At 42.4% G+C, this 20,484-nt stretch overlaps 1 protein-coding gene across 1 annotated transcript in view; it reads left to right on the forward strand.

Moving 5' to 3' along the window:
* LOC126334862 (cryptochrome-1) overlaps positions 1 to 20,484 on the forward strand; it is a 77,433-nt gene that overhangs the window by 26,077 nt on the left and 30,872 nt on the right. The window contains exons 4-9 of the mRNA XM_049997546.1: positions 3,245 to 3,515; positions 10,712 to 10,840; positions 10,918 to 11,097; positions 11,219 to 11,359; positions 11,546 to 11,697; positions 14,912 to 15,099. Of these exons, the coding sequence (XP_049853503.1) occupies positions 3,245 to 3,515; positions 10,712 to 10,840; positions 10,918 to 11,097; positions 11,219 to 11,359; positions 11,546 to 11,697; positions 14,912 to 15,099 (1,061 nt within the window). The remainder of the gene's footprint in view (positions 1 to 3,244; positions 3,516 to 10,711; positions 10,841 to 10,917; positions 11,098 to 11,218; positions 11,360 to 11,545; positions 11,698 to 14,911; positions 15,100 to 20,484) is intronic.

A 20,484-nucleotide genomic window follows, 5' to 3' on the forward strand; every position in this document is an offset into this window, starting at 1 on the left:
CGAGCCATGTATCTCATTCCTGGTGGAATGACTGGAACTGATTGGCTGACGGACTCCCTCCATCTAGAAGGTGTTGCTCATACTTGGTTGTTTACATCTTTGGGTGGGTTTAGTGACTTCTCTGAAGAGGCAAATTAACTGTGTCTGTGATAGAATATTGACAGTCAACATCTATCTTCAGGAGTTTTGGGAACTGGGGCAATGAAAAACTTTTTTTGATGCGTGTATTATGGTGCAATCCTTTTGCTGTGGTACCTAACGCGAAACGATTGTGTTCCTCATTTATCTCAGGACACGTTCATGCAGCATTCGCTGGAAGGAAACTTAATAGTAACTTAAAACTAGGCATGTAGTTGCTCGATGGCTACTAATGCATCACTTTTTCAATATACACATATTCATTTTCCATCTGTATGCAGCTGTATTCATCAGTCAACTCATGTTACAAGAGTGCAAATGTTTATAGTGTAGCTGTCATTTTGATTTACCTTTTGCATCTGAAAATTAAAGTGTTGTCATCTCTTCTTCGGTAACGCTACAGGCCTTGGTGAGCCTTGGCTTCTTCAATGATCTTCGTCCACATCTCTTGGTTGTTTGCTGCTCTTTTCCACCCCTGGTGCCCCTTACTAGTGAGATCTGCTATTGCGTCATCAATCCATCTTCTTCTAGGTCTCCCTTTTCACCTTGCTCAATGGATCACAACTTTTATCATTTTCTTTGGAATTCTATCGTCTACCATTTTCTCTACATGTTCTGCCATCGTATTTTCACAAATTTTATTACGTACTTTGTATTAACACTTTAATAAAGGCGTGAAGCAAGGTGATAGTCTCTCCACTGTCCTGTTCAGTACAGCTCTGCATATCAACAAAAGAGGCACCATATTTATGAAAACTTGCCAGATATGTGCATACACTGGTGACATTGCTATAGTAGGAAGAAATATCAATACACTACAAGAAATATACTGGACAGTGGGAACAGAAGCCTTAAAATTGGCCTCATAGTGAATGAAAACAAAACAAAATATATGATAATGTCACAATCTAAGGCCAGAAGAACCACTAAACATCAATGGGAAATGCTTCAAAGGAATGCCCTCTTTCAGCTAATTGGGAGCCGTAATAACAAATGATAACAGATTGGAAAGGTTATAAGGGAAAGAGTACAAGCAGGAAACAGAGCTTACTTTGCATACATGCAACTTTTCAAAAATCACTTTGTTACAAGAAAAACAAAACTGCTAATATAAAACTCCTTGGTCAACCAGTTATCACATATGGGTCAGAGGTATGGATGTTGACAGAACATGACAAAAATGCACTAAAAATCATTGAGTGGAAAATACTACACAAAATCTATGGTCCAATAATGGAGGAAGAAGGCTGGAGAATATGCTGCAATGCTGAATTGCAAGTGTTAATACAAGTGTTGTCATATGTGGGGCACAATCTCATTATCTTGTAGCTTATTCAAAATTTTACATCTATTCCTTCCTTCATTGTACGTAGATATCCTCCTATAGTGTTTAGTGTAGCTTGTATGTAGTAACTTCTTAATGTTTAAATACTGTACATAGTAATACTATGTGTAGATATTTTTTCATAGATAGATTTTTTATTTTGTACACTGTAAATATTCCTTAGATCAATTCTTCTCTCCATTAAGTTTCAGCTTTTTAGTGTAGACTATTCAGTTCTATAGTAGTTAACTTATATTGTAAAATTTCTAAAGTACAATTTGGTTGGTGTTCATTTGCTAAGCTGCTTCAGTCAGCCGGCTATGCAGTGTGTTGTACTATGCTGTGCTGTGCGCAAGGGACGGAAGTGTTTTCAGAGCTTTCTATCGCTCATGGACATTTAATTGAAATCTTAAATAACTAAAACTTACGTTCTATTCAACTAACAAACATGAAATAAGTATATGAATATCTTTCCTTAATACTAAGCATAAAATTGCGATGTACAGGTTCAAATGAACTATGTCATTATGTGTATATGTATATGACTTCTTGGTTTTTTAACCTATGCTAACTTTGCCTAGTGCACAAATTCCCACAAATCCTTATGTGTCTAGAGTTCTTTGTCCTTTCCACCATTCACATAGAGTCAAAGATCAACCTATAAGCACCTGGATGTAAGATTTTAGATATGACAAATGGCCCTGTATACAAAGCTGCCATTTGTGGTTTAATTCCCATTCTTTGTGGATTTTTGGTATTTTCTTAGGAGTACCTGTTGACCTGCATGGAACTGAACAGTGCGTCCTGATTTCTTATCATATGATCTCTTTCTTTGCTTTGCCTTTTTCTCAAGATTGACCAACACCTGGTGTATTTTATCCTCAAGTGGAATTTCTTTTCTAGGAATTTTAGGCAGTGGTATTTCCCAGTCATCTACCAATCTTCATTCCAAAGATTAATTCAATTGGTGTAACGCCAGTAGAGGTATGGAGAAGATTGATGATTTGTTGGAATGGCTTAACATACTTGATCCATTTTGTATGTTTTTGAGAGGTGTAGGTGCGGGTGAATCTATTGAATTCTTTAAATATTTCTCTATCAGGCTTCCCTTTAGGTGGAATTGAGACGTGTTTTGTTTTGTTGGTGTTAATGATTCCTTTCTGTCATTACCTGCAAAATATGATGCATTATCAGTTAATATTTCTAGCTCTCCTACCCACAAGATATAGTCTTTTGTGATTCTTGTAATGATGATACTTGCAGTCACCAACTGCACAACATGCAGTTTGATGTATTTTGAAAAAAAAAAGAAAGTAATACAAAGCTACAATATATTTTATACCCCATTTCCCTTGTGGGCAGGGTCTAGCTGCATCCAAAGATACTATTTCTAAATGTCTTTTTGGCAATGTTGGGTACAGCTCAGTTAATTTTTGTATTATTACAGGAATGTCTACAGTACCACTACCTTCAGTTTAAATGTTCTCAATAACTAGATTTTAGAATCTTTATTTTGCTGAGGAAAATCCACCCATAATCCAATTGTTCAGTAATGTTTGCTCTAGTTTTCAGGAAAAAAATCCAGAAGCAATGTTTCTCATGACAATATTTTAGATTTAGATAGATAATTAATTCACAACAAATGCCAGGTAACAATGAGTTAAGAAAATATATAGTTGATTTATGTGTTAGTCATTACTAGAGAGAAATGACCATCCTTTTATTTTTTCTGTTCCAGTTTTGTTGTTGTAAATATCAGTGTTTTTTATTCCTTTTCTGCAGTATTGTACAGAAAAATATGGGGAAACCACCACTAACATATCAGAAGTTGCTGTCATTGGTTGACAACATTGGGCCACCTGAGAAACCAGTGAACTCACCATCTAAATTGTCTGAGAGAATAACTTTAAATTCTGTGAAGATTGATGATCATAATCATTGTGTACCAACCCTTATTGAGCTTGGAGTGAATGAGAAACTATTAAAACCAACAATTTTTCCTGGTGGGGAATCTGCTGCTCTTGATCGACTCAATTTAAAGATGAAAAATAAGGTATGCTACTTTATTATGTTAACTTGAATATATCTTAAGTACATTTTCAAGAACATTTAATCAAGTCAACAATAATCATGTGAAATAGTAGTTTGACTATTATAAATAGAGTCCACCAGAATAACATTATAGCTAATACTATAATACAGTGTAGCCAGTAGCTTACTATATCACTCACAGTGCGCAACCCTCGCTGCTACCCCTGGGAGCGACCTCTGAGGGAGAAGACACAGGTGGTGGTGGTTGTTGGGATGTTTAAGGGGGACTAAACAGCTAAGGTCATCAGTCCCCCATTCCAAAAACAGGCCAGACGAAAATTTACGGAGCAGGTAAAACCCCAAGGGGGAGGAGATGCCCCCCCCCTCCCCCCAGTCACTGATAGAACACAAAAGTGGCAGCGAACACTAGAGACAAAAAGAGTACAGACGAACACCGGACAGAAAGAAATGGAAGAAAAGAAGAGGGCCGGAGACTGGTTGACTGACCATGAGAACAAAAAAGGGAAAGAGTCAACCATCCGAATACACACTAAAATCTGCAACCAATTATGAGAGACTCGAGGACAAGGGACACAGAAAATGAAAGGTGCAGGACCTCCCTAAATGGAACCATAAAAAGGACTACCATGGATAAAATTTAAAACGTTGTCAGCCACGGAGGCATCGTCGCATAAAACCAAAGGCAACGTGCCTGGGAGATTAAAAGACTGCCGGAGGGTGCGCAGTCGGGGACACTCCAGCAAAATGTGGGCGACCGTCAGCCGGGACCCACACTGACACAGGGGGGGATCCTCCTGACGCAAAAGATGTCTGTGCGTCAGGTAGGTATGGCCAATGCGGAGCCAACACAGGATGACAGAGTCCCTGCGAGAAGCCCGCAGGGAGGACCGCCACACATCGGTTGTCTCCTTAACAGCCCGCAGTTTATTCGACGATGTCAGGCTACGCCACTCGTCATGCCACATCCCAAGCACCTTACGGCGCAATGCCAGCTGCAGATCACAAGCCGAGAGGCCGATCTCCAAAGCAGGGGCGTCGATCGCCCCTTTGGCCAGCCTGTTGACATGTTCGTTCCCTGGGATGCCAACGTGACCTGGCGTCCAAACAAAGACCACCGAACGATCAGAGCGGGTAATGGCAAAAACAGACTCCTGAATAAAGGATACCAGAGGAGAAGAGGTATAGCAGCGATCGATAGCCTGGAGGCTGCTCAGGGAGTCACTGCAGATGGCGATGGACATACCTGAGCAGGAACGCATATGCTCAAGAGCGCACAATATGGACACCAGCTCTGCAGTAAAAATACTGCAGCCAGCCGGCAAGGAGCGCTGTTCAACATGGGCAGCATGAGCAAAAGTGTAGGCAGTATGACCATCTACCAGGGAACCATCAGTGTAGACAGGCTCACAGCCTGAAAATGAGGCGAGGAGCGCAAGAAAACGGCGACAGAGGGCCACAGGCGGAACCGAGTCCTTGGGTTCCCTTGCCAAGTCCAGGCAGATGGACGGCTGGGGCATACACCAGGGAGGCGTGGGTGCACGGACCCGGAAGGGAGGCAGAAGAGGGAATGACCCCAGTTCCGACAGCAGGGACTGGACGTGGACAGCAATGGAAAGCCCAGACCTAGGTCGCCGTTCAGGCAGAGGGAGGACCATGGCAGGGAAAAGCAGGCGATGATTGGGATGGCCTGGCGAGCAATGCACGTGGACAGCATAGTCGGCGAGCAGTCGGTGGCTGCGAATCCGCAGCGGGGGAACCCCGGCCTCCACCAGTAGACTATCCACGGGGCTCGTACGGAAAGCGTATGTTGCCAGCCGAACCCCACAGTGGTGTATGGGGTCCAACAACGTCAATACTGAGGGTGATGCAGACCCATAGGCCAGTCTCCCATAATCAAGCCTGGACTGCACAAGGGCTCTGTACAATCGCAACAGTGTGCAGCGATCTGCACCCCAAGACGCGTGGCTCAGGCAGCGGAGGGTGTTGAGGTGCCGCCAGCACTTTTGCTTCAGCTGAGTAATATGAGGAACCCATGTGAGCCGGGCGTCAAAGACGAGTCCTAAGAAGTGGCTAGTGTCCATCACTTCAAGTAGGTGGCTGTCGAGGTAAAGTTCAGGATGAGGGTGGACCGTCTGTCGCCAGCAGAAGTGCATAACTCAAGTCTTGGCTGCAGAGAACTGAAAACTATGAGTCAGAGCCCATGATGCTGCCTTGTGAACGGCTACTTGCAGCCTGCGTTCGGCGACTCCCGTAGTCATTGAGCTAAATGAGATGCAGAAGTCGTCGGCATACAAAGAAGGAGACACCGACGACCCCCAGGGCTGCAGCCAGACCATTAATGGCCACTAGAAATAAGGAAACGCTGAACACCGAGCCCTGCAGGGCCCCATTTTCCTGTATATAAGATGAAGCAGAGGCGGCACCGACTTGCACCCAGAAAGAGCGGCGCAATAAAAAGTTTTGAAGAAAAGCTGGGAGCTGACCATGAAGACCCCACTCATGCAACGTAGCAAGGATGTGATGCCTCCATGTGGTGTCATATGCCTTCCGCAGATCAAAAAATACAGCAACGAGAAGCTGACGGCAGGCAAAGGCCGTACGGATAGCATATTCCAGCTGCACCAAATTGTCCGCAGCAGACCGGCCCTGACGGAAGCCACCCTGGGATGGAGTGAGGAGACCGCGCGACTCAAGGACCCAACACAAACGATGCCCCACCATACGTTCGGGCAATTTGCACAAAACGTTGGTGAGGGTAATGGGACGATAGCTGTCCACCGCCAGAGGGTCCGCACCGGGCTTCAAGATGTAGACAATAACACACTCTCGCCATTGCGACGGGAACCCACCCTCGCTCCAAATGCAGTTAAAGATGGTGAGGATGTGTCTCTGGCAGTCCCTGGAGAGATGCTTCAGCATCTGCGCGTGGATGCAGTCCGGTCCTGGTGCTGTATCAGGGCAATCGGCGAGGGCAGCGAGAAATTCCCTCTCGCTGAAAGGAGCATTGTATTTTTCAGTCCCTGGAGAGATGCTTCAGCATCTGCGCGTGGATGCAGTCCGGTCCTGGTGCTGTATCAGGGCAATCGGCGAGGGCAGTGAGAAATTCCCTCTTGCTGAAAGGAGCATTGTATTTTTCAGAATGGCGCGTGTAGAATGATAACGGCGTCCGCTCGGCGCGCTCCTTTAGAGAGCGAAAGGCGGCGGGGGGGGGGGGGGGGGGGTAAGTTGCAGTTGCAGAGCTCGTAGCAAAGTGCGCGGCAAGGTGGTCAGCAATGGCGGCAGCGTCCGTGCAGACAGCGCCATCCAGGGAGATTCCAGGGACACCCATAGTGGTCTGGTATCTATAAATCCGCCGGATACAGGACCACACAAGTGAGGGGGAGACACGGGAGCCCAAGCATGAGACATACCTCTCCCAGCACTCCTGCTTACGCCGTGCAATAAGACGACGGGTCAAGGCACGGAGCCTCTTAAAGGCGATGAGGGTCTCCAGAGACGGGTGCCGCCTATGACGCTGGAGAGCCCGCTTACGGTCGCAAATAGCCTCAACAACCTCTGGCGACCACCAGGGGACAGCCTTCCTCCGAGGGAGTCCAGAAGAGCGGGGGATGGCAGCCTCGGCCTCAGAAATAATTCACGTGGTCAAGACACGGACCACCTCGTCAATGTCGCCCTGTGGGGGAGAAGCAATGGTGGCAGTGGAAGTAAAAGCTGGCCAGTCAGCCCTGTTGAGAGCCCAGCGGCACAGGCGCCCAGAAGAATGACACTGGGGCAGTGACAAATACATGGGAAAATGGTCACTACCACACAGGTCAGGATGAACTATCCGGTGGAGGGATGGGACAAGTCCGGGGCTGCAAAGAGAGAGATCAATGGCCGAGAACGAGCCATGGGCCACACTGAAATGTGTGGGAGCACCAGTGTTCAAGAGGCTAATGTCGAGCTGAGCCAACACATGCTCCACGGCACGACCGCGGTCATCGGAGACAGTCCCACCCCATAGAGGGTTGTGGGCATTGAAATCGCCCAGAAGCAGCAATGGTGGCGGGAGTTGAGCCAGCAGCGCAGCCAAGACATGTCGGGGGAGCTCCCCATCCGGAGGAATGTAAACAGAGCAAACAGTAATAGCCGGCGAGAGCTCAATCCTGACAGCGACTGCCTCTAAAGGCGTCAGAAGGGGTACAGGCGAGCTACAGACAGAGTGGTGAACAAAGAGGCAAACTCCACCTGACGCTCGTTGACAGGCAGCGCGGTTCTTACAGTATCCCCGATAACCGCGAAGGGTGGGGGTCCGCATTGCTGGAAACCAAGTTTCCTGAAGAGCAATGCAGGGGAAACACTCAGAAGCAGCCGGAGCTCAGGCAGGTGGCAGAAATAACCGCCGCAATTCCACTGGAGAATGGAAGCAGGAAGGAACTGGAAGGGCGTGAAGGCGACTAAGAGGCAGATGGCGCCTCAGAGTCAACGGCCGCCACTGGGCGAGAGTCAGCTGCGTCCATAGGAAAGGCCCCCGATGGTTCCGTGAGGGCGAGATCCGCGGCAGAGGCGAGGATCTCCACCTCATCCCCAGAGCCAGAACTATGTACAGCAGGCGGTACTGAAACTGCCGGAACGTCCTTCTTCTTGGACACGTTCCGTTCCTTCTTCTTGCGTCTGTCCTTTGGGTTACAGGGCTGGGAGAGCTTCTCTGAAGGAGCATCGGAGGCTGACGACGACACAGAAGCCCTACGACCAGCAGGTGGCGGAACCTTCAGCCACTGGCTGACATCCGGCTGGGTAGGAGAAGAAACGGAGGAAGGGAGGGCCCCGAGGGACCCCTTCCGCGAGAAAGGAATCGGCAGAGGCAACGCCGGCGGAGAAGGAGGGGGAGGGATCGAGCCCCCCGGTTTTTGAGCAGATGTCACTCCCGAAGTAAGCGCGGGGGGAGTGACAGAAGAGGGTTTGCCCCCAACTGCTAAGGGGGCAACGGAGGAATGCTTGCCCCCAGTCACTAGGGGGAAGACAGAGATGCAAGGCCCCGAGGGCCCACTGGAGGCAGCACAGATGAGGCGACAACTGTCGCCCGCGAGGGCGACGATAACGTGGCTGCAGCATAAGATGTTCGAAGGGAAACAGGATACAACCTTTCGAATTTCAGTTTTGCCTCGCGATAAGTAAGCTGGTCCAGCGTCTTAAATTCCATTATCTTCCGCTCCTTATGAAGAACGGGGCAGTCCGGCGAGCATGGAGAGTGGTGTTCCCCACAGTTGACACAGACAGGCGGAGGCGCACATGGAGAATCGGGATGAGAGGGGCGTCCGCAATCTCGACATGTGGCGCTGGAGGGGCAACGGCAGGACATATGACCAAACTTCCAACACTGGAAGCACCGCATCGGGGGAGGGACGTATGGCTTGACATCACAACGGTAAACCATTACCTTGACCTTCTCGGGCAATACAGCACCCTCAAAGGCCAAGATATAGGCACCGGTGGCCACCCTGTTGGTCTTGGGTCCTCTATGTACACGACGAACAAAATGCACAGCACGTCGTTCCAAGTCGGCTCTCACCTCGTCGTCGGATTGTAACAATAGGTCACGATGGTAAATAATCCCCTGGACCATATTTAAGCTACTGCGGGGAGTGACGGTAACAGGGACGTCTCCCAGCTTATCACACAAGAGCAACGCCCGTGACTGGGCTGGAGAGGACGTCTTGAGGAGGATGGACCCATTCCTCATTTTAGACAACCCCGACACTTCCCCAAACGTATCCTCCAGGTGTTCCACAAAAAACAGAGGCTTTGTCGTAAGAAAAGAGTCACCATCAGTTCTGCTGCAGACAAGGTATTGTGGTACGTAAGACTCCGGCTTGGCACTAGATCTGCGTCCCTCCCATGGCGCAGCCAAAGAGGGGAACGACTGAGGGTCATATTTTGCAGCATCAAAGTCAACTCTGCCTCGCTTAGAGACGCTGGTGGCCGTGCGACCACCAGCTTGGTGTGATTTATTGCGCTTCATTGCACCACATCCGCCCAGATGCCACCTACTCCGAACGAGGGCTCTCCCCAAAGGCGCCACCCAGCCAAAGCAACGGGTACCTGGCCGATATTCCGTTGCCCGGAGTCCCCGTGCCCCAGACAAGATGGGCACATACTCCTTGGCATGCATGTGGAGGAAACAGCTCTGGCATCTGTAGTGCGATCCCTGCGTGGTCAGGGGGCTACCACCAAGAGGGTACATGACGACCCCACCACAACGGACTGGCTACCGTGCTGGATTTTAGGTGTTGAAAGGGTCCACAGTTGTCGTGGGCGCTAAGAAAGGGATTGCGAAGATGAGAAAGAGGCAAACCAGAAGACGTTAGGTGTAAATCCCGCCACACGGCAATAGGTAGCATGCAAGATGGTTATGCATGATGGACCAATAGAAAAACACCACATAAGGTGTCCTTTCCCAAATGGCACGCACTAACAACGGAAATTTGGAAAAATTGGAGGTCAAACCCAAGAGAGGATCATCACATAAGGCCGAAAAGTTTGAGACTCCTTTTAGTCGCCTCTTACGACAGGCAGGAATACCACGGGCCTATTCTAACCCCCGAACCCGCAGGGGGGAGACACAGGTGGTGCTTACTCTTAAGTGCATTTGTGTAAAATGCTGAGACAGGATAAGGCTTGACGGGAGATCTGAAGATATTTGAGTTGCCATGGGACTGAATGGTCCACTGGGGGTGGAGAAGCAGTTGGCTGCTGAAAGGGATGGTGGTTACGAAGTTGGTTTAAGTGGTACAGCAGAAGTCCGTAGTCAGAGCCCACAATACACAAACTCAAACAGTGGCAGGTGGAGATCATTGTGCGGATCCAGTTTAGATGTGGCACAAACTGACGGGCACAATTAGGAACATAGTGTAGTTAGGCAATACCATCAGCACTGGTCTGGAGTATGTTTCAAGCAATTATTACATTAGGAGACTCTCAAACAGCACAAGTTTTTTGTTATAAAATCATCTAATATTCATGTGTTATGTCTGGCTTTATTCCTGAATTTGACCATAACTGTAAGCTGTATTGCTGCTTTATGCCGTAGAGATAGCTCCTTGAACCAAAATCCGTTTTGACAGAGATTCTATAAATTAACTGACTTGAAATGTTACAGCAAGCAAAATCTCTGTTTTTTAAAATATATAAACTATAGTTTCATTTTTCATTATTTAGGAGTGGGTACGCAAGTTTGAAAAGCCAAACACCTCTCCCAATAGTTTGGAACCCAGCACAACCGTTCTTAGCCCATATTTGAAATTTGGTTGCCTTTCTGCACGGACATTTTATTACAAGTTAAAAGAGGTAAGAGAAATTGCTCATAGAATCATTTTAATAAAAATACATGTAAATAGTTATGTGAATACTAGCACTGTTACTAGGTTATTGGCACATCTCCACACACGAAACCTCCTGTGTCACTGTTGGGACAACTTTTATGGCGAGAATTTTACTATGTTGTTGCTGCAGAGACTCCAAATTTTGATAAAATGGTTGGAAATCCTATATGTTGTCAAGTACCATGGAATAAAAATGAAGAACATCTTGCAGCATGGGCAGAGGTTTGCACCTGTAATTGGAATAATAATTTACAAATACCAGTTTTAAATGCTGCATATTGTAAAGCATTAATTATTTCATTCTTAAATTACTTGTCATTAAAAATATTATTATATTCTCTAGGGTAGAACAGGATACCCGTTCATTGATGCAATAATGATTCAGTTACGCACTGAAGGGTGGATTCATCACTTAAGTCGTCATGCTGTAGCATGTTTCCTAACACGCGGAGACCTTTGGATTTCATGGGAAGATGGACAGAAGGTATGTTTTACATGTTTATTTTTTTTTCATGGTTAAAATTTCTTAATGCAAAGCATTTATGATGTGTTCTTAAATGAATTGTCATAAATTATTATTATTATTATATTACTAGATTAGAACAGGGTGTCTAATTATCACGGTTATGTTTAAATGTTTTCTTTAACATTGTCTCGTGTATGTTTTAAGGTGTTTGAAGAATTACTTTTGGATGCTGACTGGGCACTAAACGCTGGTAACTGGATGTGGTTATCAGCTTCTGCATTTTTTCATCAGTTCTTCCGGGTTTATAGCCCTGTCGCATTTGGCAAGAAAACTGACAAACTTGGAGAATACATAAAGTAACTTTTATTTTAATGTATTGAATTGCATCATAATAAATGTAAAGCCAAGTTACAATGAAATGATTTGAGAGATTACTGTGAGGACTGGGGAAAGTTTTGCTTAACACCTGTGAAGGTACTAGAGCAACTTGGGCAGTGCCAACAGAAACATGAAAACTATAAATTAATTTTTCTTGTATAAATCTCAGTGGATGTCTGAAGCATTTCATAAGTCCGATGAAGGATTAGATACAAGTGGCAGAAATTTAAAATCATATTAGTGCATCTAGTTAATATCTGTCAATAATACTGTTTCTGAGCAGGTCAGACAAACATAGAAATGAAAAGAGTTGAATATCCGGTTTTCAGAATTAAAAAAAAATCTCTTTAACCTGGATACAGAGCTGGGAACAATAAAGGGAAGAATATATGCAGAGGAGTGAAGGAAAGCAAAAGTAACTCCAAACATTGAGATACAAGAGTTACTTGTTTTACTTCAGAGCAGACACAGTGGTCATGTGTGTGTGCGAGAATTTGTGTGTGTGTGTGTGTGTGTGTGTGTGTGTGTGTATTGCCTAATTTGGAAGGAGGTCTTTTGGCCAAAAGCTTACTTGTTTGACAGTCTGTTTTGTTGTGCCGACCTGTAATTCAGCACTTCCGCTCCATTGTTAAGTATTGTAACATTTACTCTTTGCTTTAATTTTGAGCATAAATTTTGCAGTAAACTACAAAATTCCTGACCAAAATTACAAAATACATAATTGAAGAATGTAATTGATAAAAAAATATTGATACTGCTGGTGAATTAAAACAAATATCAGTTCAGCTTTCCAATAATGTTATCTAAACACTGAATTGATATATGAATAACGTTGATTCAGAAAAATGCATCGACTTTTTGGATGTGTTGCAGGCTAATGTTTCCTACTAACAGTTTATTAAAATTATTTGACTTAATTTCGTGTATGGTTGTTTCCTAATATTTATTGGTACAAAATTAAGAATCTGTTTGTTTTATAGAGATAACCCTCCTCATTATTCAAAGCAGATGTTGTGAGATTCTTGCTCGGTTTCATAAATTTGCGTTCCTTATTGGCACATCAGATAGCAGAGGGATAATGAAGTGAGGTAGGGGTAGACTGCTAAGAAAATAGGGGAATTCGTTACAAAAAAGGAGTGTAAACAAGTTAAAGTAACCTTAAAAAGGCAGAATGGGATGTATAACAAGATATCTGGAGAAGTGTGAGGAGATTAAGCATGAGCAGAGGCAATTGAATATGTTGGAAGGAACATAGGATATATTAACTACTTTTATCTTTCATCTATTTTCATAGTTGGCAAATCAATGTGAAGTGCATGGTAGACAATACTTCTCATTGTTTTTTGTATTAGGGTTTCTCCCCATTCCATTTCCTTTCAAGAGTGGGAAGAATCATTGCTTAAAGTAATAAGGAACTGAGAACAGTAGGGCCATATGAATGCACAATGGAAATGGAAATGCCATGTGGCTAGGGCCTCCCGTCAGGTAGACCATTCGCCTGGTGCAAGTCTTTTGAGTTGATGCCACTTCGTTGACTTGTGTGTTGATGGGGGTGAAATGATGATGATAAGGACAACACAACACCCAGTCCCTGAGTGGAGAAAATCTCCGACCCAGCCGGGAATCGAACCCGGGCCGTTAGTTATGACATTCCGTTGCATTGACCACTCAGCTACCAGGGGCAGACAGTGCACAATGATATTACATAAGTTAAGATGGCAACATAATAAACATTCGGGAGAAGCAGGAATGATTTTAGGATACTGTTCATCATTTCACAACATTAAAAAAGGCATCTAAAGCTTAGAAGAGGATGGGGCTTATTTTACTCTATCCTGACATGGTATTCATTACAAAGTAAATTCTTTCTCATGACGGGTTAATAGGTTTGTGACTAGTATTAGGAAAATAGAAAGAAATGGCATGTGCAATTAGTATGTAGGCCAGGATGTCCAAAAGTTAGAGGTTTTGCGCTAGCAGTGAAAATGAGCACAGGGTTGAATGTAATGTTTGAAAAAGTGGTAGAAGCAACAGAGGGAAAGTGTATTTTTTGTGTGGGGATTCATATATTGTTCCCATTTGGTAATTTATTGTGCTTTAGTTGTAGTTTCATACTGAACAAATTTTTCTATCAGAAAAAACCAAAAGTCTCTCAAACAAAATATGTAAGCTGCTTGTCTTCTTTGCTACCCCTTACATGTTTATGCATATATATTTTATAATATCTAGTTTTTAACAATGATGTCTTATGAATCTAGAAGTTTAATCTTAGCCAATTTGTCTTGGCACTGTCCAATTTGCCATTGTTCATGCAGCTTGTAAATACCTGATTTGTATTACTTGAGTATGACATACTGTTTTTTTTATAATTTTCCTTATGTAAGAGGAAACAGTGTGAAATATAAATTGTTACAACAGAAAAAAAACTGCCACAGTAGTGAATATTGAAACTAGTTTATTAAAACTGTAGTTATGTGCTCTTTAACCAACAAATGATAATACTGAATTTTGAAAAATATGTGAATGTTTGATTCGAAACTACAGACCATGTAAGATTTTAAATATTAAATAATGTAGGAAAAGACAGATTACTATTTAATGTGAAGTAGACACATCAAGTTGCAGACAAGCATAATTAAAAAACACTCATATAAACCTTTCGGGCACACCTCACGCACATACGAGTTTCAACTCCAGCATCTCAGGCCAAAACGCTGGTATTGGCGTTCGTGTGTGCATGAGGTGTGCTTGCTGTGTGTGTGTGTGTGTGTGTGTGTGTGTGTGTGTGTGTGTGTGTGTGAATGGTGTGTGTGTGTGTGTGTGTGTGATGAAAACTGTGGCCAAAAGCTTTATGCGAGTGTCTTTTAATTGTGCCTGTTTGCAACTTGACATGTCTTCTTTACAGTAAGTTGCAATCTGTCTTTTCCTATATTGTTGATATTCCTATCTAGATTTACATTGTTTTTTAAATATTAAATAAAATATTTATGGTCACCATTTATGCATTTTAGACTTATGTGCCATATTTTTATATGTATTTTTCTTGTAGTACCTGACAGTTACTGAGGTAAAGTTTTGTTGGCTTGACATCCTACAAAGTGTATAATTTATCAGTAATTTATGCAAATTAAGTGCTGTATTACTGGAATCTGTCACTGAATAAGAATTTTTAAGTAAATCTTTATCTTGCAGGAAATATGTCCCAGTTTTACGTAAATACCCTCCAGAATATATATATGAACCATGGAAAGCACCACTCTCTGTGCAGAAACAAGCTGGTTGTGTTATTGGAGAAGATTATCCGAAAAGAATTGTGATACATGAAGATGTTTACAAAATTAACATAAGCAAAATGTCTGAGGCATACAAAAGGTGGAAAGGTGGGTGAACTTAGTGTAGTGAATACATTTTTATCACCATCGTCCTTGTCATTATTATCATTAAGAGTGCTTGCGAAAGAGATAAGAATGTCATTACCTGTTAAGAAAATTACTGTGAGAGGGAAGACTCGGTTGTTATTATGTGGAAACGTATAAACCACTCCTATAGTTTACCAGAATATTTAGGTTTGGTGAGGAAAGTTCTTGTTAACACTTATGTTCATATTAAACAGATGTTAATGTTTCAGTTAGTACTAGCCATATACAGTTTTTCATACAGTCACCCAAACTAGTCTGCAGTGGTTAGTTCTGTCCGTTAATATTGAACTTGATGCTTCCTGCATCCCTGAAAGGCCTCCTTCTTGATGTAATTTAAAGAACATGATGTTGAATGAGTAAACATTGATCATGGGGTACTAGGAAATATTTTTGAATGTCGCCCCCCCCCCCCACCCCTTATGGACCAAATACTTCAGCACTCCAATAACTGTTTCATATAAAAACATTTAAAAGTATGTCAACCATTATTTGAAACTCCTTGTTATCTTTCATTGCCTTTGTGTGACAGAGATCTCAAAAATATGTTCAGTTTTCCTGGCAAGAACTTAACTCTTTGGTAGGAAATATAAATCTAAATGACCCACTGGGTAAAATAAAGCCTTCATCAGTTGTGGTAGAGTGTTGTGTATATTCCATTATCGTTGTTTTGTTTGTTTCTATGTATTTTGTTAGCACTGCTTTATATAGTAAGAAACACTTTAAAGCATACATATGGAATTCCAGACTCGTTTTTCATTTAAAGTGATAAATTTAAGTTCTTACTGAATCTGTACTAATAGTCCTTGAAAAGCAAGCACTGATTAGATCTATGTTAGATACTGAAGAGTCTATACCTTAATATTATCACTTCCACTAGAAGTCATGAGGATAGTGGAAAATTAAAATACTATGATAAATCAATCAAGTAAAGGCCACATCACCAATACTGTTCTCATCAGTCCTAGATGAAGTTTTCAGATTTCTAAACTAGGAAAATAAAGAAGGATATGTTGATGGAACATACTGAACCCATTTTGTTGATAACAATGAGCTGTAACCTCTAGTGCACATAAACTTTACAATGAATGAAAGAATTTACTCTGTTAAGGTTTAAAGTAAGCCTGAAAATCATTTATAATAAGAGTGAAAGAATGTATAATTTACATCTAAAGGTACATAGATACTCCGCAAGCCACGATAAGGCGTGTGGCGGAGGATAACCTGTACACTGTAAGTCATTTCCTTTCCTGTTCCACTAGCAATTACAGTGAGCAAAAAATGACTGTCTGTATGTCTCCGTATGAGCCCTAATTTCTCGATCCTTGTTTTCATGGTCCTTACCCACAATGTATGGTGGCGACAGTCAGCTTCAAAGTTTTCTCCATAAAATTCCTTGAAAAGAACATTGCCTTCCCTCCAGGGATTCCTATTTGAGTTCCCGAAGCATCTCCATAACACTTATGTGTTGTTTGAACCTACCAGTAACAAATCTAGTAGCCCACCTCTGAGTTGTTTCGATGTACTCCCTTAACCGGATGTCAAATACTGAAGCAGTATTTGAGAATAGATCTCACCAGTCTCCTGTATGCAGTCTCCTTTACAGATGAACCATACTTTACTAAAATTCTCCCAATAAACTGCAGTCGACCAATTGCCTTCCCTACCACAGTCCTCACATGCTCGTTCCATGTCATGCCGTTTTGCAATGTAACACCCAGATATTTAAACGATGTGACTGTGTCAAGCTGGCACTGTTAATGCTGTATCTAAACATTATGGCTTTGTTTTTCTTATTCATCTGTATTAACTTACATTTTTTTCACATTTAGAGCTAGCTGCCATTCATAATCAACTAGAAATTTTGTGTAAGTCATCTTGTATCTTGCTACAGTCACTCAACTCAACACATTACCATATGCCACAGATTTCTGCCCACACATCTGCCAAATCATTTATGTATATAGAGAACAATAGCAGTCTTTTCACACCTCCCTGGGGCACTCCTGACGATACCCTTGCCTCTGGTGAGCACTTGCCATTGAGGACAGCATACTAGGTCCCATAACCTAAAAAGTCTGCGAGCCACTCACGTATCTGTGAACCTATTCTATAGGCTCTTATCTTCATTAACAACCTGCAATGGGGCATCGTGATCATACTTCGCTGGGCACTCCAGATGATACTTTGCCTCTGATGAACACTCGCCATCAAGGACAACATACTGGGCTCAATAACTTAAAAAGTCTTTGAACCACTCACATATCTGTGGAACTATTCAATATGCTGCTATCATCATTAACAGTCTGCAGTGGGGCACTGTGTCAAATGCTGTCTGGAAATCTAGAAATATGGAATTTGCCTGATGCCCTTTATCCATAGTTTGCAGTATATCATGTGAGAAAAGGGCAAGCTGAGTTTCACACGAGCGATGCTTTCTGCAACCATACCGATTCGTGGACATAAGATTCTCGGTCTCAAGAAAAATTACTATATTCAAACTGTGGATATATTCAAGGATTCTGCAGCAAACCAAAGTTAGGGATATTGGTCTGCAATTTTGCAGGTTCGTTCTTTTACCCTTCTTATATAAAGAGTCACCTGCACTTTTTTCAAGTTGCTTGGGTGAGAGATTCATGCTAAATGCAAGTTAGGCAAAGGTGCCAATGCTGCACGGTACTTCTTGTAAAACCGAATTGGGATTCCATCTGGATCGTGGTGATTTATTTGCTTTCAAATTTTTCAGTTGTTTCTCTACACCAGGGGTGCTCATTACTATGTCGTCCATATGGGAGCCAGTATGATGGTCAAATGACGGTATGTGTGTACCATTCTCGTGCATGAATGATTTCTTGAATGCAAAATTAATCAACACGTTGAAAAGAAAACTGTAGAAATTAACAATTTATATACAAGCAGATGAAAACAATGGGTGGACGTGAAAATAAATAAGGGGAAAAGAAATGGACATAAGAGCTTTGTGAAATCAACTACAGTTTTCAAAATGAAGATTTTGATGTGTCTGGAATAGAAAGTTTAAAAGCCAGCATGTATTAACAGTTTTGATTTATGTCAGTTGACTCACTTTTGTCAGTATCAGAGTTCAAATTATCCCCCACCTACTATGTTATAGATATTGCATGGTTCCCTAAATTATTTGAGAGGAATATTGGTCTTGTTTCAGCAAGAGCATGGGCAATTATTTCACCTGTCCTTTAGGTTACTGCTCTGCTTCTTATTATCTTGGTAATAGCCTAGTAAAATGTCAAACTTAACCCTCTTCCTTTCATTCCTCTTTGTAAAGGCTGGAAAACCTCTCATAATATGTAAGACAAAAAGGAGTGTCAACAACATTATTGAGGAGACGAGGACTCGCAGACAGGCACAATGAAAAGACTGCTATAAATTTAAGTTTTTGACCAAAAAGCCTTCTTCTGAAGTAGAAAACACACACAAATTCACACAAGAACAATTAATGCACACAAGACCACTGTCTCTGGGCACTTGACTGAAGTTCAGCTGCTTCTGGTGTGAGTGGTGGGGATAAAGAAGAAGTGTGGGTCAGGGAGGGATATCAAAGTAGATGTGGGGGAAGGTGTAGTGCTGATTGTGGGAGAGTGTGGGGACTTGGTGAAGATAGGGTTGGGCTGTAGTCAATTGATTTGGGGGGGTATCAACGAATTTCTTTCATTTTGTCTGTGCAAGCTCTTTATTCAACTTGTAAATTTTTCAGGCCTTATGCATTCTTCTGAAGTAACACAAAATATTGTTTCAAAAGTTTGATAAGTTCTCAGGAACTCTTCACTCTATGTTCCCTTCTAACAAACATAAACAGGCAAAATTCCTTCTGCTTACCTTAGTTGAATGATCTGTACTTTTCTTTTGTCATATTTGCCTGTTTTCCTGTACCAGCTTTCATGTAAATGTATAAATCTTCTAACTTCTGTCTCGAAAATGTCGTGCTCTCCTGGCAGCACAGCAATCAGAATTTTGTTTCCCTCATCATTAATGGGAGAAATACCAATAATCTTACAATTCTGGCAGAAAAATGTATAGTGAGGTATAGTAAAGTTGTATAGCATTGTGGACTATGATACCTTGATGGGCAGCACCAAGGGGGCAACCAAGCTTTAATGTCCCCATCTGACAGGTAGTACATTCAGTGTCCATTTGTTAGGTCACTCTGATAGTTGTAATATGTAATTAAAAGTCTCCTCAAAGAAAATTGACTGCTCCCAACACATTTTTCAAACCACATTGGCAGTGTTGTACAAGAATGCTCTGGAGTCAGATGCAGCTGTTTTCAATACCTTTGAACTATTCATAGGGATGGTGTCCTTTGCATTCCAAAGAGAAATAAATCACAAGGAAACAGATATGAGTTACTAATTGGCTGCAGAAGTGCCTGGATTTAAGAATTTTCAATATATGCTCATGGTTCGTTCATCCTGATTGCAGGCACATTGTTGTGATGATATAAGATACCTGGTGAGATAATCTTTGTCTACGACTACTAAATTTTCTTAAAAAAACATAGAAAAGAATGTCTCAGCACGTCATCATTGACCATTGTTGTACCTTTCCAAATCTAACTATGGCAGTGTGTGTGCATGAGCAGATGGAAGTGCACACACTATTCCAATTCATATTTCTTATTCTCTTTACTTTTGATGGACTAGTAATAATGAGTACAATTAAGGCACCTGATTGTAAGTCTAACTTAGTGATCCCTTGATGCCTCAGAACATGTCATACCTACCGATCCCTTCTCCTAGTCTTGTTGTGCCACAAACTCCTCTTCTCCCCAGTTCTATTCAGTACCTCCTTATTAGTTATGTGATCTACCTATCTAACCTTCAGCATTTTTCTGTAGCACCACATTTTGAAAGCTTCTATTCTCTTCTTGTCCAAATTATTGTCCATGTTTCACTTCCATACATGGCTACTCTCCATACAAATACTTTCAGAAACGACTTCTTAACACTTAAATCTCTACTCGAAGTTAACAAATTTCTCTTCTTCGGAAATGCTTTCCTCGCCATTGCCAGTCTGCATTTCATATCCTCTGTACTTTGACCATCATCAGCTGTTTTGTTCCCCAAATACCAAAACTCATCTACTTCTTTAAGTGTCTCATTTCCTAATCTAATTTCCTCAGCATCTCCTGATTTAATTTGACTACATTCCAGTACCCTCATTTTTCTTTTGTTGATGTTCATCTTATATCCTCCTTTGAGACATTGTCTATTCCAGTCAGCTGCTCTTTCAAGTCCTTTGCTTTATCTGACAAAATTACAGTGTCACTGGCAAACCTCAAAGTTCTTATTTCTTCTCCCTGGACTTAAATTC

The sequence above is a fragment of the Schistocerca gregaria genome, chromosome 2 (assembly GCF_023897955.1).
Source record: "Schistocerca gregaria isolate iqSchGreg1 chromosome 2, iqSchGreg1.2, whole genome shotgun sequence".
NCBI classification, from domain to species: Eukaryota; Metazoa; Arthropoda; class Insecta; order Orthoptera; family Acrididae; genus Schistocerca; species Schistocerca gregaria.